Genomic DNA, 17192 nt, shown 5'->3' on the forward strand with positions numbered 1-17192 from the left:
TTTCGTCACAGCACAGTGACCCGAGCTGAGACACCACTGAATCTCATGGTGTCTTGGTTTATGGAACTGTGTTAAGCAGAGGGAATTCTGGGAAGGAAAAATACAGCATCTCTTTAAAGGAATAATAATTTTACCTAAGTTTTTTTTTTTTTTTTTTGGCATGGCTTAAGACAAACCCACCTTCTTAGTGTAGATCCTTGTCCAGGTGATTGACACGCCCCAGCTGGAGTACGAGGTTTCCAACCTGGCCAGAGATTCTATTCTGTTGACCAGAAGTTTTCCCTTCGTGGGGCTTTCCTGATACACTGACAAAAATGTTAGGTTGAAGAAAATGAGACGTAGAAGGGTAGAGCCTACCTGACTCCTTTCACAGAAGACTGGAGGAAAGCGAGTCTTGTCAATAGTGACGGAGAGCGCCTCCACGGTTGTCTGAGGTCAGAGCCCTCTGGGAGTCGATGACGATGACAAAGCAAACCTCGTGAGTAGGAAAGCATCCTCTGTCCTGAATGGTGACGTTGTGATAAGACAGGGTGGGATCTATCTGTCCTGTTTAAAGACTCGGATGGTTAAAACGGAGGCGTGTCATCGCCGGAGTGAATGCCACAATCATGTTAATGAGGAGATGATGATAACACACCCATCAGTTTCCCTTCCCTCTTCCCTCCCCTCCCCCTCCATCTCCTTTCTTTCTGGCTTTCATTTCATTTATTGAGAAAAGGTCTCATGTAGTAGCCTAGACTGGCCTTCAGCTCCTAATCCTCCTGCCTCCACATCCCAGCGTGGAGATGCCGGTGTGTGCCATGACAGCAGGCTTCACTTGTCCAGTCTTTAATTGTTTTATTTCCTCTCTGCCCCTTTTCATCACCCACACTGGCAGTGAGAGCCCAAGGCTCGGTCGAAGCAAAGGCATCCTATTCTGGAAAAGAAATATAATTTGCGAGGATGTTTTTCTTCCGTCAGTGACCTAGTCCATTTGGGTTATGCCTACACATTGCTCCAGTGTGGGGTTTCTTTAAGTAACAAACTTCAGTTCTCACACGTTGGGGAATCTGAACACACAGACAACGGTAGGCTTGGCGTCTGCTGAGGGCTGCTTTCCCGCCTCATAGTCTGCTGCCTTCTCACCACGGCTTCCAGAATGCAGGGAGGGGCTTTGGGATTCCCCTCTATACACGGCATGGGTATCATCTTCACCTCCCCCACAGAAGTCCCACTTCCTAGTATCCGAGTTTGAGAACCGGACCTCAACCTAACGAGCTGTGGCAGAAGGCAGACATTCAGTTTAACAAACAGTACATTAGCTCATTTTTAATGAGAAAACAATCATCATGATTCAGAAAACATATTTGATATGGGTGGTGAAGAGTGTAGCTCCCTTGTAGAGCACTGCCTAGGATTCGGTGCCCGGGGCTCCATTTACAAGATGGAAAGGAGAATCCTAATGGCATATAGAAGCGAGGGCTTGTCCCGTGCCCACTGCTGTCCCTAGAGCAGCGGTTCTCACCTGTTGGCTGGGACCTCTTTGAGTGTCTCACATCTGATACTCCTCTATATCAGACATTTACTTACAATTCATAACCAGCTTCAAACTACAATTATGAAGTACCAATGAAGTAATTTTGTGGTTGGGGGTATCACCCAACATGAGGAACTGTATTAAAGGGTCACAGCGCTTTAGGAAATTTGAGAACCACTGCCTTAGAGATATGAAAACACATTTCACAAGGTTTATATATGACTGTTGATATCCTATTTCTGACATTCAAATTTAGACATCACAGCACCTGTTTCTTTGTGGCAGGAAAAACCAATCTAGTGTAGGTACTACAGGACAGATACTACAGTGGGAATACTGTATATTTGCACTTACCAGATATTGGCATGCTGGATGCTAAGAAAAAAGATGAAGGAAAAATTAAGACCTCACAGGAACCAGTAACTGTGAAGTTACCTTCTTCTTCATTAATGTTGAAATGAGCACATTGACCTTGACTCAGATAAACAGACGCTCTGGAAGAGGATTGCCCTTTGTCCCGCTCTTGTTCCGGCTTCACAGGTTCTGGTTTCTGTATCTGAGACAAGTAAGTGAAGTGGAATTTATACTCGATTTTCTTCTTTTACACGAAGCATGGGTACCTTAATGCTACATTTTTAGATATAAAATTAATGTACAAATTTAAAACGTAACTTGATGTCATATTCTGAAGCAATATGTACTATCAAGAAGGTTGTATGTCAGCACTTGTGATTCTTAAAGGTATTTTAAAGGTATTCCTAGAGAAGGAAGTTCCTAAGTTACCTACAGAAATAACCACGAGGGGCTGGAGAAATGGCTCAGAGATTAAGAGCATTGCCTGCTCTTCCAAAGGTCCTGAGTTCGATTCCCAGCAACCACATGGTAGCTCACAACCATCTCTAATGGGGTCTGGTGCCCTCTTCTGGCGTGCAGGCATACACACAGACAGAATATTGTATACATAATAAATAAATACATAAATAAATATAAAAAAAAAGAAATAACCACGACTCAGAACGTTCTAAATTTACTAGGCGTTAGTAACTGCCAACCACATTCTGATACCCTTCTGGTTAAATCATGGAGCCAAACGACCCATACATCCATTTCCAGGGCTTCTTTATCTTATCTGAATTCATCTTCACACCAGTGAAGTAATACAGTAATCCAGGCCCTTGTCCATGCTCTGGCTCTAAGCTGCATTTCCAGGTCAGCCAACATCTAGTATTTGTGTGTCGAACAGAAAGCTTTTTTATTAATATAGGAACAGTCAATGTTCATGATCTCTCCCCTCTCTCTTTCTCTCAGAGGAACTAAATCCAGGGTCTTATGCAGGCCAAGTCCACACTCCATGAACTACGCCTCTAGCCCCAATACATTTACTTCTGTGTTACAAGGGAACATTGCTTAGCTTTGAGGTTATTTGTGTATGGCTGTCGTTCTCTTGGGTGGATGTGAAGGTGTATGAGTCTTGACGAAACGCCTCTCAAAACAAAAAACAACACCAACAAAAACCATCATGGCCGCCCTCTTCTATTGCCTACAAATTATGAGTCTTGGCAGACAATTTCTATCTTGTATGACAATTTTGTTTTAAAAATTTGTGACATTTTCCTTGTGTGTGTGTTTGTGTGTACATATGTACTTGTACCATGGTGGGCATGCAGAAGTCAGAAGACAACTTGCAGGAATTGGGTTTTCCCTTTCTCTGTGTCTGTGTCCCCGGAAAAGTCTCAGGTTGTCAGGTTTGGTCGCCAGCCCCACTACATCACCTGTGACATCATAGCGAACACACATTCAACACTCTTTCTTGGGTATGAGCCCTTGCCAGGCATCTCTGAAGAAGAGCAAGACTTCCACTGTTTGTTGTTTAATTAGATATAAACTTTTAGCTGTGTTTCACCTGAATGATACGTACTCATGCTGATAATTGCACAGAAGTTGACCAGACACATCCATTTGTAAATATTCATTTAGACAAGTAGAGAATTCTGACATTCTCTCTCTCCCTCCCTCCCTCTCCCCTGTATGTGTTTGTGTATGTGTGTGTCTGTTTTGTGTGTATGTGTGTGCATGCATGTGTGATGTGTTCATGGGTGTCTTGTCTTCTTCAGTTATTGCCCAACTTATTCTTGAGACAGGCTTCTCTCCATGTACCCTGAGCTCACTGACTGCCTAGACTGGATGGGGCTGTGGGCTCCGGAATCCCCCTGCCTCTGCCCTCCCCAAGCTGGGATTCCCAGGGTGCCTATCACGAGAGGGTTTTTATCTTTTATTTTTTAAAATGTGGATTCTGGGGATGGAACGCAGGTCCCCATTGCCTGTGCAGCGGGAACTTTACCAGCTATGCCTCTCCTCAGACTTAACAGAAAGCCACCTCACAATTCAATCCTTGTGGGTTACACTGGTGGGCTGTGTTCATGCACCCCCGGTAATTCCAGCTAGTCTGGAGGCTGTGGCAAGAAGATCTCAAGTTTTAAGGTCGCGGCAGTGACAGAATGTTCCAGGCCAGACCAGGGTACACAGCAAGACTGTGTCTCTGATTGAAAAAAGGATGCCAAGCAACAAAAGCTCGTGAAGGACAGTAGCCGTTCTGGGTAACAGTTCTGTTTTGTATTTCTCTGATAGAGCAAACAGAGAATGGAACCTACATACTTTCTGAAATTTAATTTAATGGTTGTGCGGAAGAAGTGTACCACTGTATGAATGACAGGAGCACCGTGTCAAGGACCCATTGCCTCAGACAAGGGCGTGCAAGGCCTTCCCTGGTCTATTTATGAGTGTCAACAGTGCATGCTGAAGGTGTCAGCTTCAGCATCCTCCTCCCGGTTGACTGCTGCCTGAGACTGCTCCCCTTCGTGCCCGGTAGAAGCTCTTCACACCCCTGTGCTACGGTATGAAAATGGAAACTGAGACACCAAAGTCTCCTCTGTTCTACGATTTCCCAGCTTTGAATCTGTTTTGTTTCACACTTTAATATCTATTTTATCTTCTCATTTCTCATGGTGTATTTTTATCATAAGAAATCTTGCATTTACCTAGTCTGCTAAGTTTTCTATTTATTCCTCTTTAGAAATAAAGTATATTTTGCTTTCGTGTTTACATGTACCATCCATTTTCTATTTATACTAACAACCCAAAAATTTTCTAATGTGGGGGATTAGTTTCAGTACTGCTACAGATACCATAGTCGATTGCTGCCCAAGTCCCATAAGTGAAAAGCAGCATTATTTGCAAAAAGTGTATACCTATCCGTCCACTCTCCAAAGCAAGTACTAGATGATATACAGCCCCATCACAGTGTATACACCTATGTGAATAATTCGCGCAGCTATATAATAGTTCATTACTATAACATACAGAATAATGTATCTGTGCGTAGGGAAACGCCCATGAATGTTCAGTACAGAGGCAGTTGTCTTCCAGAATATTGTTTGATCTTCAGAAGAGACCCCGAGCAAAAGCAAGAGGGTAGTGGAAGTTGTGCATTTGAGGTGAGATAGGGGTTGTTGTTGCTCTTTTCCCTGTGGCCTGTCTACTCTAGTTCTCATTGTTGAATGACCTTTCTGCCTGGTTGAGATGTCTCAGTGGGTGATGAAAGTACTTGTCACACAGACTTCCTGACCTGAGTTCGATACCCTGGACGTGTGGAAAAGTAGAAAGAGAAAAGCAACCTCAGAGTTGCCCTCCGACCTTCTTCACCTGAGCACTGTGGTATGCCCACACTCGACTCAAACGACACTACAACTATAAATAAATAAATAAACAATTAAAAAAAATTTAAAGTCTTGATGTTTCTCTCCTCAATAGACTAGCAATGTTACACTTTATGAAAATGATCTGGTCATATATTCTTGATGTTTTAAGTCTCTTTATAGTTCTGCAAAACATTTGCCAGCGGCTAGTCACTTTCTCCAGTAGGGCCTATTGGGAATATGGAGGGTAGCCCATGGAATCTGTGTGTTAATCTGTAGGACTCAGGAACACCCCCTGGGGTCTACATATTTGAGCTACTGATGTGACTTGATTCCATTATCTTCTTTATAAGATTACTCTATTATTTTGTGAGTATGGGCGTGTTTCACGTGTATATGTGTATGTACCATGTGATGTAGTACCAGTGGCGGCCACAAGAGGGGGATCAGATCCCCTGGAGCTGGAGCTACAAACAATTGTGAGCAGTAATGGGGTAATGGAGAGGGGAACCTGGGTTTCTCTGGAAGAGCAGCCAGTGCTCTTAGCCACTGCACGGTGTCTACACAGCAATCAAGAAGGTCCTTCCTGCATGCTCAGGCGCTGAAACCTGTTGTCTTAGTTTGGGTTTTTATTGCTGTGGAGAGACACCATGGCAATGGCAACTCTTACAAAGGAAAACATTTAACTGAGGTGGCAGCTTACAGTTTCAGAGGTTCGGTCCATTACCATCATGGCAGAGAGCATGGCAGCGTGCAGGCAGACGTGGTGTAGGCTACGTCTTAATGAGAAGACTGTCACACTGAATGACGCTTGAGAAAGATCTCAAAGCCCATCCCCACAGTGACACTCTTCCTCCAGCCAGACCACAGCTCCTAACAGTGCCGCTCCCTTAGGGCACCTCTTTCTTTCAAACCACCACAACCTGCGTGTGGCGTCCCACATAGAGTCAGACCTCAGGCCCGTGAGAATCAGAGTCAATTTCCTCTCCCAAGGACTAAGGAAAGTTACTGGGGGAAAACCCACTTTCGAATGGAAAATTAAAATAAATTTCCTTTAGTACCCCAGGTAACCATTGTAATAAAGGAAGAAAAGTACAAAGAAACGATATTGATACACTGTGATTAATACCTTAAGTTATTAGTTATTTTAAAGATAGAATTGTGACAAAATCATATAGTAGAAATGGACAGTTTTACAATATGCTTACAAAATGGCAGACAAGGGGAACACTCTCTCGGAGATGGTTGAGTTCTATGACAAGAGTCAGGCTGACAGGGACCAGAGCAGCTTCTTGATATTATGGAGATAAAATTCTTCCGGGCAGCTTCTGAGCATCACTGATCTTAAGCTAATAAGATAAAAAATTCCACTTTAGTCAGCTATTATGGAGCTTTGGAGAGGAATCCCTTTGGCTGTGATATTTATCTCCAGAATCTCATTCCCTTTCGGAGGCTCTTCATCCGTGAGTAGGGACTCAGGGTGTCATCATCACAAAATCATACAGTACTTTGATCCAGGAGTTGTACTGGGGGAGTTTATCGTAGTACTCGGCTGCTATTTTCCTCACCTGGAAGTGAAAAAACACAGCAAGGTGAAGACGTGGGTGTTAACTGAGGGCTCGCTAGTGATGGGTGCATGTTCTGACAGACAGGGGACGCAAATACTGAAGCCAGACCGTGAATGGAGCACCACCTTTGCTCATGGTCCTCAGACTCCCTGCAGGTCTGTCATGAATAAGACATCAGATTCACCATTCACACGCACAGCTCCGTTTCAGAACCCACTCTCTCGTGAACACTGATTCAAATTAGCTCAATACAATACTGGCAGACTGAATCCAGGACATCAGCGGAAGCATCCTCCACCATGATCAAGTAGGTTTCATCCCAGAGCTGCAGTAAGAATCACAGTTACTATATTTATATCTACTTTATTTTTATCATAATTAAGGAAAACTATAATTACTACTATCTATTCTTCAGGTCCATCAAAAACTCCAGAAGGATTTAATATTACCTAAGCAAACAGAAAGTGCATTGTAAGCAACTTCCAAAACTCTAGAATTGACAGAGATCTCTCGCTGTCTGGACAGTCACCCAAAGTTCTTTTGTAACATTGGGGCACCCATCTTCAGCCCACAGGCCCATAGTATTAAGCAGATTTTTCCATGAAGCAGGAAATTTCAAAGACAGTTCCACCTATATTGGCAGTTTGTCAGTCACTTTCGTGTCCTGCAGAATGTCTTGCAGACTCTTCTATGAAGCAGGAACCCTGAAGGATCATCTCACCTTTAGGCAAGTTCAACACTCATCTCTCTGTGGATCCTGCATTTTCAGATTACACAACATACCATAAAGCAGTCTAGGCAAGAACAGTTTCTTGCCCAAATGGCTAGCAAACTCCATAAGGAGCCTCTTTGATGCCCATCTTCCTCTTGAAGATGGCTCCTGGTGCTGCCAGGAGCAGATGTGTCTCTCTGTAATGCAAAGTCCTAAGTTCTTAAACATTTTAAATGCCATATTCTGAAAGATTTGAAGAATAGCTATCTAACTGAAATATATCTCGATATATCTAGAAAACCTAACTAACATGACTACAAGCTTGACTGTTATAGATGATTATCTATTAACCTATATTTCTTAATTATACATTACATTTTTAAATGAGCTGCACAAACACATTACCTTAATCAAGAGCAGAACTATACATATAACAAAATTGATCTTAAATTTGTATCAATAAACCAAGATCCATACCAATGCAAATCTCTATAGCATATCCCCTTTTAAATGTAAACAAACATTTATAAACAATATTTGGGAATATGGGCATAGTTCTCTCCAAACTGCTTCCTGCTTTCTGTTGGATGAAGTATTTTTGGGGGGGTGTTCACAGTGACCTTTCAGAGGGTCTTGGTGCATTAAACCACATTAGTCTGGAAGGATTCCACAGGTTCTCATCCTCTATGGAAACAAAAGAAGAACCTCTTTTCAAAGCAACATATCCTTAGACTCAAATTCTGATATCAAGATACCTTTAAAGTATATATGTTGGTTACTTAGCTCCTTCACAGCCAAAAAATTCAAAGAAAACACAACGATATACATAACCCAGACTCTCTGTGCATATTTCATCTTTATGTGGCTTGTTGTTGTATAATGGTGGGGCAGTGGACCGCTTCCTGCCACCCAACTAGCTTTACCCAAAATAATTACACGGAAACTGTATTCATTTAAACACTGTATGGCCCATTAGCTCTAGCCTCTTATTGGCTAATTCTCACATCTTGCTTTAACCCATATTTAGTAATCTGTGTAGCACCATGAAAGGTGGCTTACCAGGAGAGATCTTATCCTGCATCCGACTCAGAGAGGAGAGGCATGGTGACTGCCTATGGTGACTGCCTGAAGTGTCTGCCTCACTGCCTTCTTCCCAGCATTCTGTTCTGTTTACTCCGCCTACCTAATTTTCTGTCCTATCAAAGGGCCGAGGCAGTTTCTTTATTAACCAATAAAAGTAACACATAGACACTCCTCCATCAGCTTGTTTGTTTTTACCCTATTACTTTTTAATATTTATTTTATTATCTTTAATCCTTTAATCTATGACTATTTGTACTCTATCTCTTTAAAGACTTTGTTTTGTTTTGTTAAACCATTTATTTTTTTATAACTCTCTATACTATTTTTCTTTTCTCTCCCAAGCCTACATTCATTTTTAAAACACACTGTGTCTCATTTAGAGGTCTTTTATGTCTGAATTTGTCCTGTGTATCTAAAATCCTTTTCTGCCCAAGAGAACTTTGTAAAATGCTAAGCAGCTTGGTCTCAGTGACCCTGGGTGCTGACTCTGCCTCTCTCTGGCTTTAGATATGGTGGAGGTAGTTCACCGCAGGTTCTAGGACTGCTGGGTGGGAGCCACCCTCACCACTGTAACTCTGGGTAGCACCATGCAGCAATAAACCCTTTTTATCTGAATAAAAGCTAAATCTGCCATGCAGTGCACTGTGCGGCCTGGATATATCTCTGTGTATGGAATCCACCATGCTTTCCTGCCTTTGTACTCCTAGTAGACTTGATCCCACAGCCTGCCCAGGAAGGAAGTGCTGAGCCTGGGCATGGTCTCAGCTACTTTCCTCCCGACCCTGAGTGGGCATATAAGCAACCAGACCCGAAGTGGGTGGTGGGCATCAACCCCCAAAAAAGAACCAGGATTCTTGCTGGCAGAAAGGACCAGGAAGCCACTGTTTCAAAACAGCGTGGTTTTTTTTTTTTTTTTTTTTTTTTTCTGCTACTGCTGATCCAGGAAAACCTCTATTAAAGGAGCTGCAGCATACCACCAGCAAGCAAAGCCCATCTGGAAAAAAAAATGCGGCCAAACTTTGTTTTTAGTGTTTAGAATTCCTTTCCAAGCTTTCTTAGGTTTTACGTGGATTTAGTCAACCATGTTGGTGAGCCAATTTGTAGTGGGAAGCTGCTTGTTTGTTTCCCAGCTGCCCAGACTCCCAAAATGACCACACAGAAACGGTATTAATTAAATCGCTGCTCAGATCATTAGCTCTAGCTTCTTATTGGCTAACTCTTACATATTAATTTAACCCATTTCTATTACTCTGTGTATTGCCACAAGGCTGTGGCTTACCAGGTAAAGTTCTGGCATCTGTCTCTGGCAGGGCTACATGGCTTCTCCTTGACTCTTCCTCCCAACATTCAGTTTAGTTTTCCCCACCTAGCTAAGTTCTGTCTTGCTATAGGTCCAAAGCAGTTTCTTTATTAATCAATGGTAATCACAGCATACAGAGGTAAATCCTACATCACAGATATGCAGGGATGGTTCAACATATGGAAATCTGTCAATGTTATCCACCATATAAACAATTAAAAAAACACACATGATCATCTTATCAGATGATGAAAAAGCCTTTGGCAAAATACAACATCCCTTCATGATAAAGGTCTTGGAGAGAGCAGGGGTACAAGGAATATACCTAAACAAAATAAATGGATTATACAGCAAGCCAACAGACAACATCAAACTAAAGCGATTCCACTAAAATCAGGAACAAGACAAGGTTGTCCACTCTCTACATATCTGTTCAGTATAGTTCTTGATGTCCTAGCTAGAGCAGTAGATCAACAAAAGGAGATCAAGAGGCTACAAATTGGAAAGGAAGAAGTCAAACATTTGCTATTTGCTGATGATATGATAGTTTACATAAGTGACCCGAAAAATTCTATCAGGGAACTCCTACAACTGATAAATACCTTCAGTAATGTGGCAGGATATAAGATCAACTTAAAAAAAACAGTAGCCTTCCAATATACATATGATAATTTGGCCAAGAAAGAAATCAGAGAAACATCACCCTTCACAATAGCCAGAAACAACATAAAATGTCTTGGGGACAACCCTAAGCAAACAAGTGAAAGACCTGTATGACAAGAACTTTATGTCTTGAGGAATGAAACTGAAGAGGATATCAGAAAATAGAAAGATCTCCCATGCTCGTGGATAGTTAGGATTAACATAGTAAAAATGGCAATCGTACTGAAAGCAATCTACGGTTCAATACAATTCCCATCAAAATCCCAGCACAGTTCTTCATAGACCTCAAAAGAACAATACTAAATTTCATATGGAAAAACAAAAAACCCAAGGTAGCCAAAACAATCCTGTACAATAAAGGAACATCTGGAGGCATCACTATTCCTGACTTCAAGCTATATTATAGAGCTACAGTAATAAAAATTTCTTGGTATTGACATAAAAACAGACAGGAGGACTAATGGAATCGAATTGAAGACCCTGATAATAACCAACATACCTATGAACATCTGATTTTTTACAAAGAAGCTAAAAATATAAAATGGAAAGAAAAGCATCTTCAACAAATGGTGCTGGTATAACTGATGTCAACGTGAAGAAGAATGCAAATAGGTCTATATCTATCAGCACGCACAAAACTCAAGTCCAAATGAATCAAAGACCTCAACTTATCCAACCACACTGAACCTCATAGAAGAGGAGGAAAAGATCTTCACCAACCCCACTTCTGATAAAGGACTGTTCTCAAAAATATGCAAAGAACTCAAGAAACTAGACATTAGAGGCTTCAGAGATGGCTCAATGGTTAAGAGTACTGGTTGCTCTTACAGAGGACCCAGGTTCAATTCCCAGCACCCACATGGCAGCTCACAACTGTCTGTACCTCCAGTTCCAGGGAATTTGACACCGTCATACAGACATACATGCAGGCAAAAACACGAATGAACATGAAATAAAAATAATTAAAAATAAAGATTTCTTTAAAAAAAAGAAACTAGACATCAAACTACCAAATAATCCTATTAAAAAATGGGCTACAGATCTAAACAGAGAATTCTCAAGAGAAAAATCTCAAATGACTTAAAGACGCTTAAGGAAATGCTCAACATCCTTAGCCATCAGAGTAATACAAATCAAAACAACTCTGACATAACATTTTATACCCATCAGGATGGCTAAGACCAAAAATTCTAATGACAATTTATGCTGGAGAGGATGTAGAGTAGGGGGACTCCATTGCTGATGGGAATGCAAATTTGTACAGCCACTGTGGAATGCAGCATGGTGATTTCTCAGAACCATGTGACTGACAGTGAAGAATCCTGCTCACCCTGAGATTGCTGCTGCTCACTTCACAGGAGGATTTGCTTCCTAATTCCGAGTTTGTGGCCTTTGAATGAAAATGGCCCCCTTGCAAAGGATTAGGAGGTGTGGCCTTGTTGGAGGAGGTATGTCACTGGGGCCGGCTTTGAGATTTCCAAAGCCCATGCCTGGTCCAGTCTCATTCACCACCATTCCCGCATGCCTGCTGCCATAGTGCCTGCCATGAGGATCACGGGCTAACCCTCCGGAACCGTGAGCAAGCCCCTAATGAAATGCTCTCTTTCCTAAGCTGCCTTGGTCACGGTGTCTCCTCACTGCACTAGAAAGGACGCTGAGAGGCCTAACCAGAGTCATTTGCTGGACAACAGACTTTACACAGCTCCCAGTACTTCTGGGCCTTAAATGTAACCACTAAGCTTCAGGATCTAAAAGCGTGTACCCTTAGTAAACACTAGCCTGTTGGGCATTAGATGTATATCACACTTAGATTTTCATTTTAATAAGCAGCTTTGGTTGATAAAATATACTAGCTTTCTTTAAAAAACAATTAAGTGAAGGCTAATTTGGATTATACAACTATTAGGAATGAAAATATTTACCAAATCTTCCACTTACCAGGGGCAGGTTTTTTCCAGGAACGTTGGGGAAGTCGTGGTGTTCATTATGATAGCCCACATTGAAGGTCAGCAGATTCAGAGGCCCATAATATGAGTATGTTTCGTGTCCCTTTAAGAACATATAATGTTCGGCTATAAAATGCCCAGGAATTGGGTGCAAACCTAGGCCAAGCAGGGAGACTGCCAACATGTAGACTAGAGATTTAATTCCAAAAACATAGTAAAGTATAATGTCAAAAATGGTCTGGGTTACAGTCTTGATGATTTCTAGATAGGAAATTGGTTTCAGGTTGATAAATAGAGGACGAAAAATCACAAATTGAGGCTGAAAAATAATCCAGACAAGCTTCCTGAGTGTGGTGTAGAAGAACCAGCCCTCAAAATCGGTAGGAATATTCACGTCGATGCCATCAGCTCCAAGGTATCGATGATGATCCATGTGATACATTTTATAGGAAACCAAATATGGAACTCCAATAGGGAGGTTAGCAAATATTCCAAACCAGCAGTTCCACAGCGCCCTGTAGTGGCCAAAGGGGAAATTGTGGGAAATCTCAGGGATCCTCAGAGTCGTTGAGGAGTGGTTAATGGAGCTACCAAAGACAAAGGACCAAAATAGGACCCATTTCTATTCCAAGTCTTTCACTAAGTAAAATAAAGCCAGCTGGGCAAGAAATATCATGGATATGATCCAGATCATGTTGGGGTCAGGTTTCACCAAGGATTTTATCTCTGGATATTTTGCAGTAAGAACAGAACATACAACAAGAATTATAAATGAAGATTAGTGCAATTACAATCATAATCTCTCAGGTTTCCGTGAACAGAGTGAAGCAGTTATACCTGGTGAGTTGGGGAGATGATGGCTCAGTGGGTAAGCACAGTTGCTGTGTAAGCGTGAGGACCTGATTCAGTTTCCAGTGCTGAGGAAAGAACAGGCATGGCTTACTGTGCCTGTAACCCTGATGCTGGCGGAATGGAGACAGGAAGATCCCCAGACCTTGCTGCTGGCCCCCAGCGTAGCTCAGGTTCAGCGAGAGACCCTGTCTCAAGGGCAAAGAGGAGAGCAATAGAGCCACTCAAGACGTCCTCTGGACCCGGGGGCACACGAGTGCTGTGAACCCCACACACATGTACACATTCACCATACACACATACCATACACATATAGACCACACAAGAAATTATAATGATGTTAGTTCCTTAATTACATTTTTTAAGATCATAATATTCCCATTAATGAAGGTATAATCAAATATTTATATGCTACTGGCAAACAATATTTTGATAGCAAGTTCTAATATGCTATAACATAATAATATGGGAATTTATTGAAATACTGGAATGTCCATATCTTTTCTTCTTCCTCACCCACCTGACAATGTATCACAATGTAACTATGGCTGTTCTTGAACTCAGTGTAGACCAGGCTGGCCTCGAACTCACAGAGATTTGCCTGCTTCTGCCTCCTGAGTGCTGGGATTAAAGGCATGTGCCATCACTGCCCAGCTGGAAGTCCATATCTTTAACATTATGTGTTCTAACTATGCTTTGGCAGAGCTCTGGAATCATTACATTACTAACACATGTGACAAATGAGAGATCTATTTTTTTGTTTTTGTTTTTTGAGGCAGGGTTTCTCTGTGTAGCTTTGGAGCCTGTATTGGCACTCGCTCTGTAGTTCAAGTCTGGCCTCGAGCTCGGAGATCTGCATCCCTCTGCCTCCCGAGTTCTGGGATTAAAGGTGATAAATTCATTTTAAGGTGTTATAAAATATGAAACCTTTCTTTATGGTTCTCAAGGACCAATTCAACTCTATCACAGATAATTTGTACTGCGTTTTCAATTAGTAGTAATAGTTAAAACACTACAATAATAGCTCAAGGGCCTGCACGATCAGATGAGCCTTTCCATGACACGGTGGCAGAGCAGCTAGTCACTAACATGTAGACTCACAAGCAGGACACCCTCCTTTAAACAAGTGTGACTGCTAAGTAAAACTGCGCCTAAGACCCAATGGTAAAATCACTAAACTCAGAAGAAAACACTGAGGTGAATCTTCACGACCTCTGTGGTTTCTTATGTACCCTTCTTTAAGGGATTGGTGCAAAAAAGGAGAAAGTAGATTGTATTAAAATCTTTTCTTCAGGAGCAGGAAACTATGCTTGGTATGTAAAAGGAATAAATAAATTTAAAATAAAAAACCAAAGCAATCTTTTCTTCTGCTAATGCTATTGAAAAAGTCAAGACTATTCAAAACCCAGGGAATTCACATCCGGAAATGGGCCTATTCTATAAGAGAATTTTACATAGAATAAATAAGGAACTTTTAAAACGTGTACAAATAAGTAATAATCCAATTTAAAGATCGTAAAATGTCTGAACAGGTATTTCTCGGAGAACACATATGTGATGGCTAGTCTTGTTTGTCAAATTGGCTAACTCTAGGCACACGTGCGATGGATTTTTCTTGATTGGATTATTTGAGTTAAAAGATTCATCCTAAATCTGAGCCAAGTTTTCTGGTGGCAGCCCACATAAAAGGGACAGGGAAGGTTGATGTTCGTGGCCTCTGTTGCCACCAGAGGCCACACAGGCCTGGGGTCTAGTAAGCCACCAGAGATCATGTCGGCGGTATCCAAGGGCCATGCTGCCACCTGGGCCATACTGATGTGGGTGGCCTGCACTGACTCCAGGCCTGATCATGGTGATATCCAGGCCTGATCTGTTGCTGAGGGCCATGTCTGAGTCCGTGGTCCCACTGTAGCCTGGGTCTGTGTTGATCTCTGTGGCCCATGTGACCAGAGGCTGCCACAGGAAACATGGGTGTTGAAATCTGAGGTGGGGGCAGAGCTGGCACCTGTTGTTGGTTGTTTCTATTCCTTTGCTCTTTTGGGGGCCCGCCACACAGCTCCCAAATAAATACACAGAGGCTTATGATTTCTTATGAATGCCCAGCCTTAGCTTGACTTGTTTCTAGACATCTTTTCTTAAATTATCATATCTACCTTTTGCCTCTGGGCTTTTATCTTACTCTATTCTATATGCCTTTGTTTCCTTCTGACTCCATTGCTGGGTATGCAGCTGGGTGGCTGGCCCCTGGTGTCCTCTTCTCATTCTCCTTTTCTTGCTCCTCCCTTCTCTCTCCCCAGACTTCCCCTCCTCTATTCTTTCTGTCCGCCAGCCCTGCTATCTTTTCTCTTGCCTCACGCTCGGATGCGTAGTTCTTTACTAGACCAATCCGGTGTTTTAGACAGGCAAAGTAATACAGCTTCAGAGAGTTAAACAAACACAACATAAAAGAATATAAAACATTGTTGTATCATTAAAGTATTCCACACTATAAACAAATATAATGCATCTGAAATTAATATTCTACAACAGGCCCCTCCCTTAGCTGGCCCTGCCCCTTATTGGCCACTGCAGCAGAAGAGCTGGCACTGTCCCTCATGGGAGAGCTGCCCCCACCCCTCACCAAGGGTGTGGGAGAGCAGGCCCAATGGCATGGGCATAGAAGAGTAGGTTCTACCCCTCACCGGAAGGGGGAGGTCCCAGTATCCCAGGCTGATCAAATCAGCTGCCACCCAGACTGACATCCAGGGCTTTGAATTGGCCCACCCCAACACCTACCCTATCTATGATGACCTGCCAGAGTGTGTGAAGGGGCTGGTCCTGCAGAACCATAGTGGCAGGATCTCCATGACTCGGGCCAACAGCAGGATATCTGAGAGGAGTCTCAGTGAGGGTCCAGGATCTATGGTATACCAGAATCCTGTTGCACGAGTTTTAATTTGTCTTAACATCACATACCGCACCCCATATCGTTGGCCTAGCATGTCCTCGTGCATGGCTGGGTTGGCAGGAACGGCCTGTCCGGGATCCGCTGCCCACACTTCTTTGGAGAACCTGATCCACAGGACCTAGAGCCTGCGCCATGGCTGTATTCCCAGCTCTCCACCTGGCCACTGCTCTCCCAGACAAACATCTCGGATCTTTCCTTGAATCTCAGAGTCAGGGTTGTGTGAACCTGCTGTGCTTCCTGTAAGTCCTGCAGAGAGTCCAGGGGATGCGACTTCTATTTGCCATCACCAGCACTGGGGTGGACTTGTACTGTTATTTACATGTTCTTGTAAATAGCCCGTACCCATCCTCCTGTAAGGCACCCAATAAATATACTGGATCACTAAGAGAGACATCTGGAATTCTTTCTTTTCTGCCATTGATGCCCTAAGGGGGGTGATCTCCAGGAAAAGTCACACAATAGATTGTCAATGTTTTTTTTTTCTTCTTTTTTATGATCATTTCAAAATGATTCAACTGAAACTAATAATGGCATTGAGAAGGACTGGCCTATAAGAAGCTTTGTTAAAATTTACTTATAGAAGAAAAATTCCTATGAACATTCTTTATTTGCTTCAACCAAGCCTAACCTCAATAATTTTTGTCCTGTATTTCTGAACATACATAATCAGTGATTATTTCCCAATAAATAGCTTCTCTTTACTTCTTTCAAAATGTATCACTGGGGGTTGGAGAGATGGCTCAGCGGTTAAGAGCACTGGCTGCTCTTCCAGAGGACCTGACTTTATTGCCAGCTCCCATCTGGTGACTGACCCTTCATAACTCCAGCTCTAGAGAAAAGGACGACCCCAAAGCTACCGAGGCACAGCCTACACGTTTGACAAACAAAGAAGAACGGGAAATGTCTCTGCTCT

The 17192-nt window shown here is 42.5% G+C and overlaps 1 protein-coding gene across 1 annotated transcript; it reads right to left on the minus strand.

Moving 5' to 3' along the window:
* Positions 1-6633: 6633 nt before the first annotated feature.
* On the minus strand, positions 6634-16413 carry LOC119827714 (sphingolipid delta(4)-desaturase DES1-like). The gene is given in 6 exon segments (XM_042054002.1): positions 6634-6701; positions 6704-6779; positions 12476-13217; positions 13427-13591; positions 15095-15285; positions 16288-16413. Coding segments are annotated over 6 exon segments (1368 nt in total).
* Between the last annotated feature and the right edge of the window lie 779 nt (positions 16414-17192).

This window comes from Arvicola amphibius, chromosome 12 (assembly GCF_903992535.2).
Source record: "Arvicola amphibius chromosome 12, mArvAmp1.2, whole genome shotgun sequence".
Classification (NCBI taxonomy): domain Eukaryota; kingdom Metazoa; phylum Chordata; class Mammalia; order Rodentia; family Cricetidae; genus Arvicola; species Arvicola amphibius.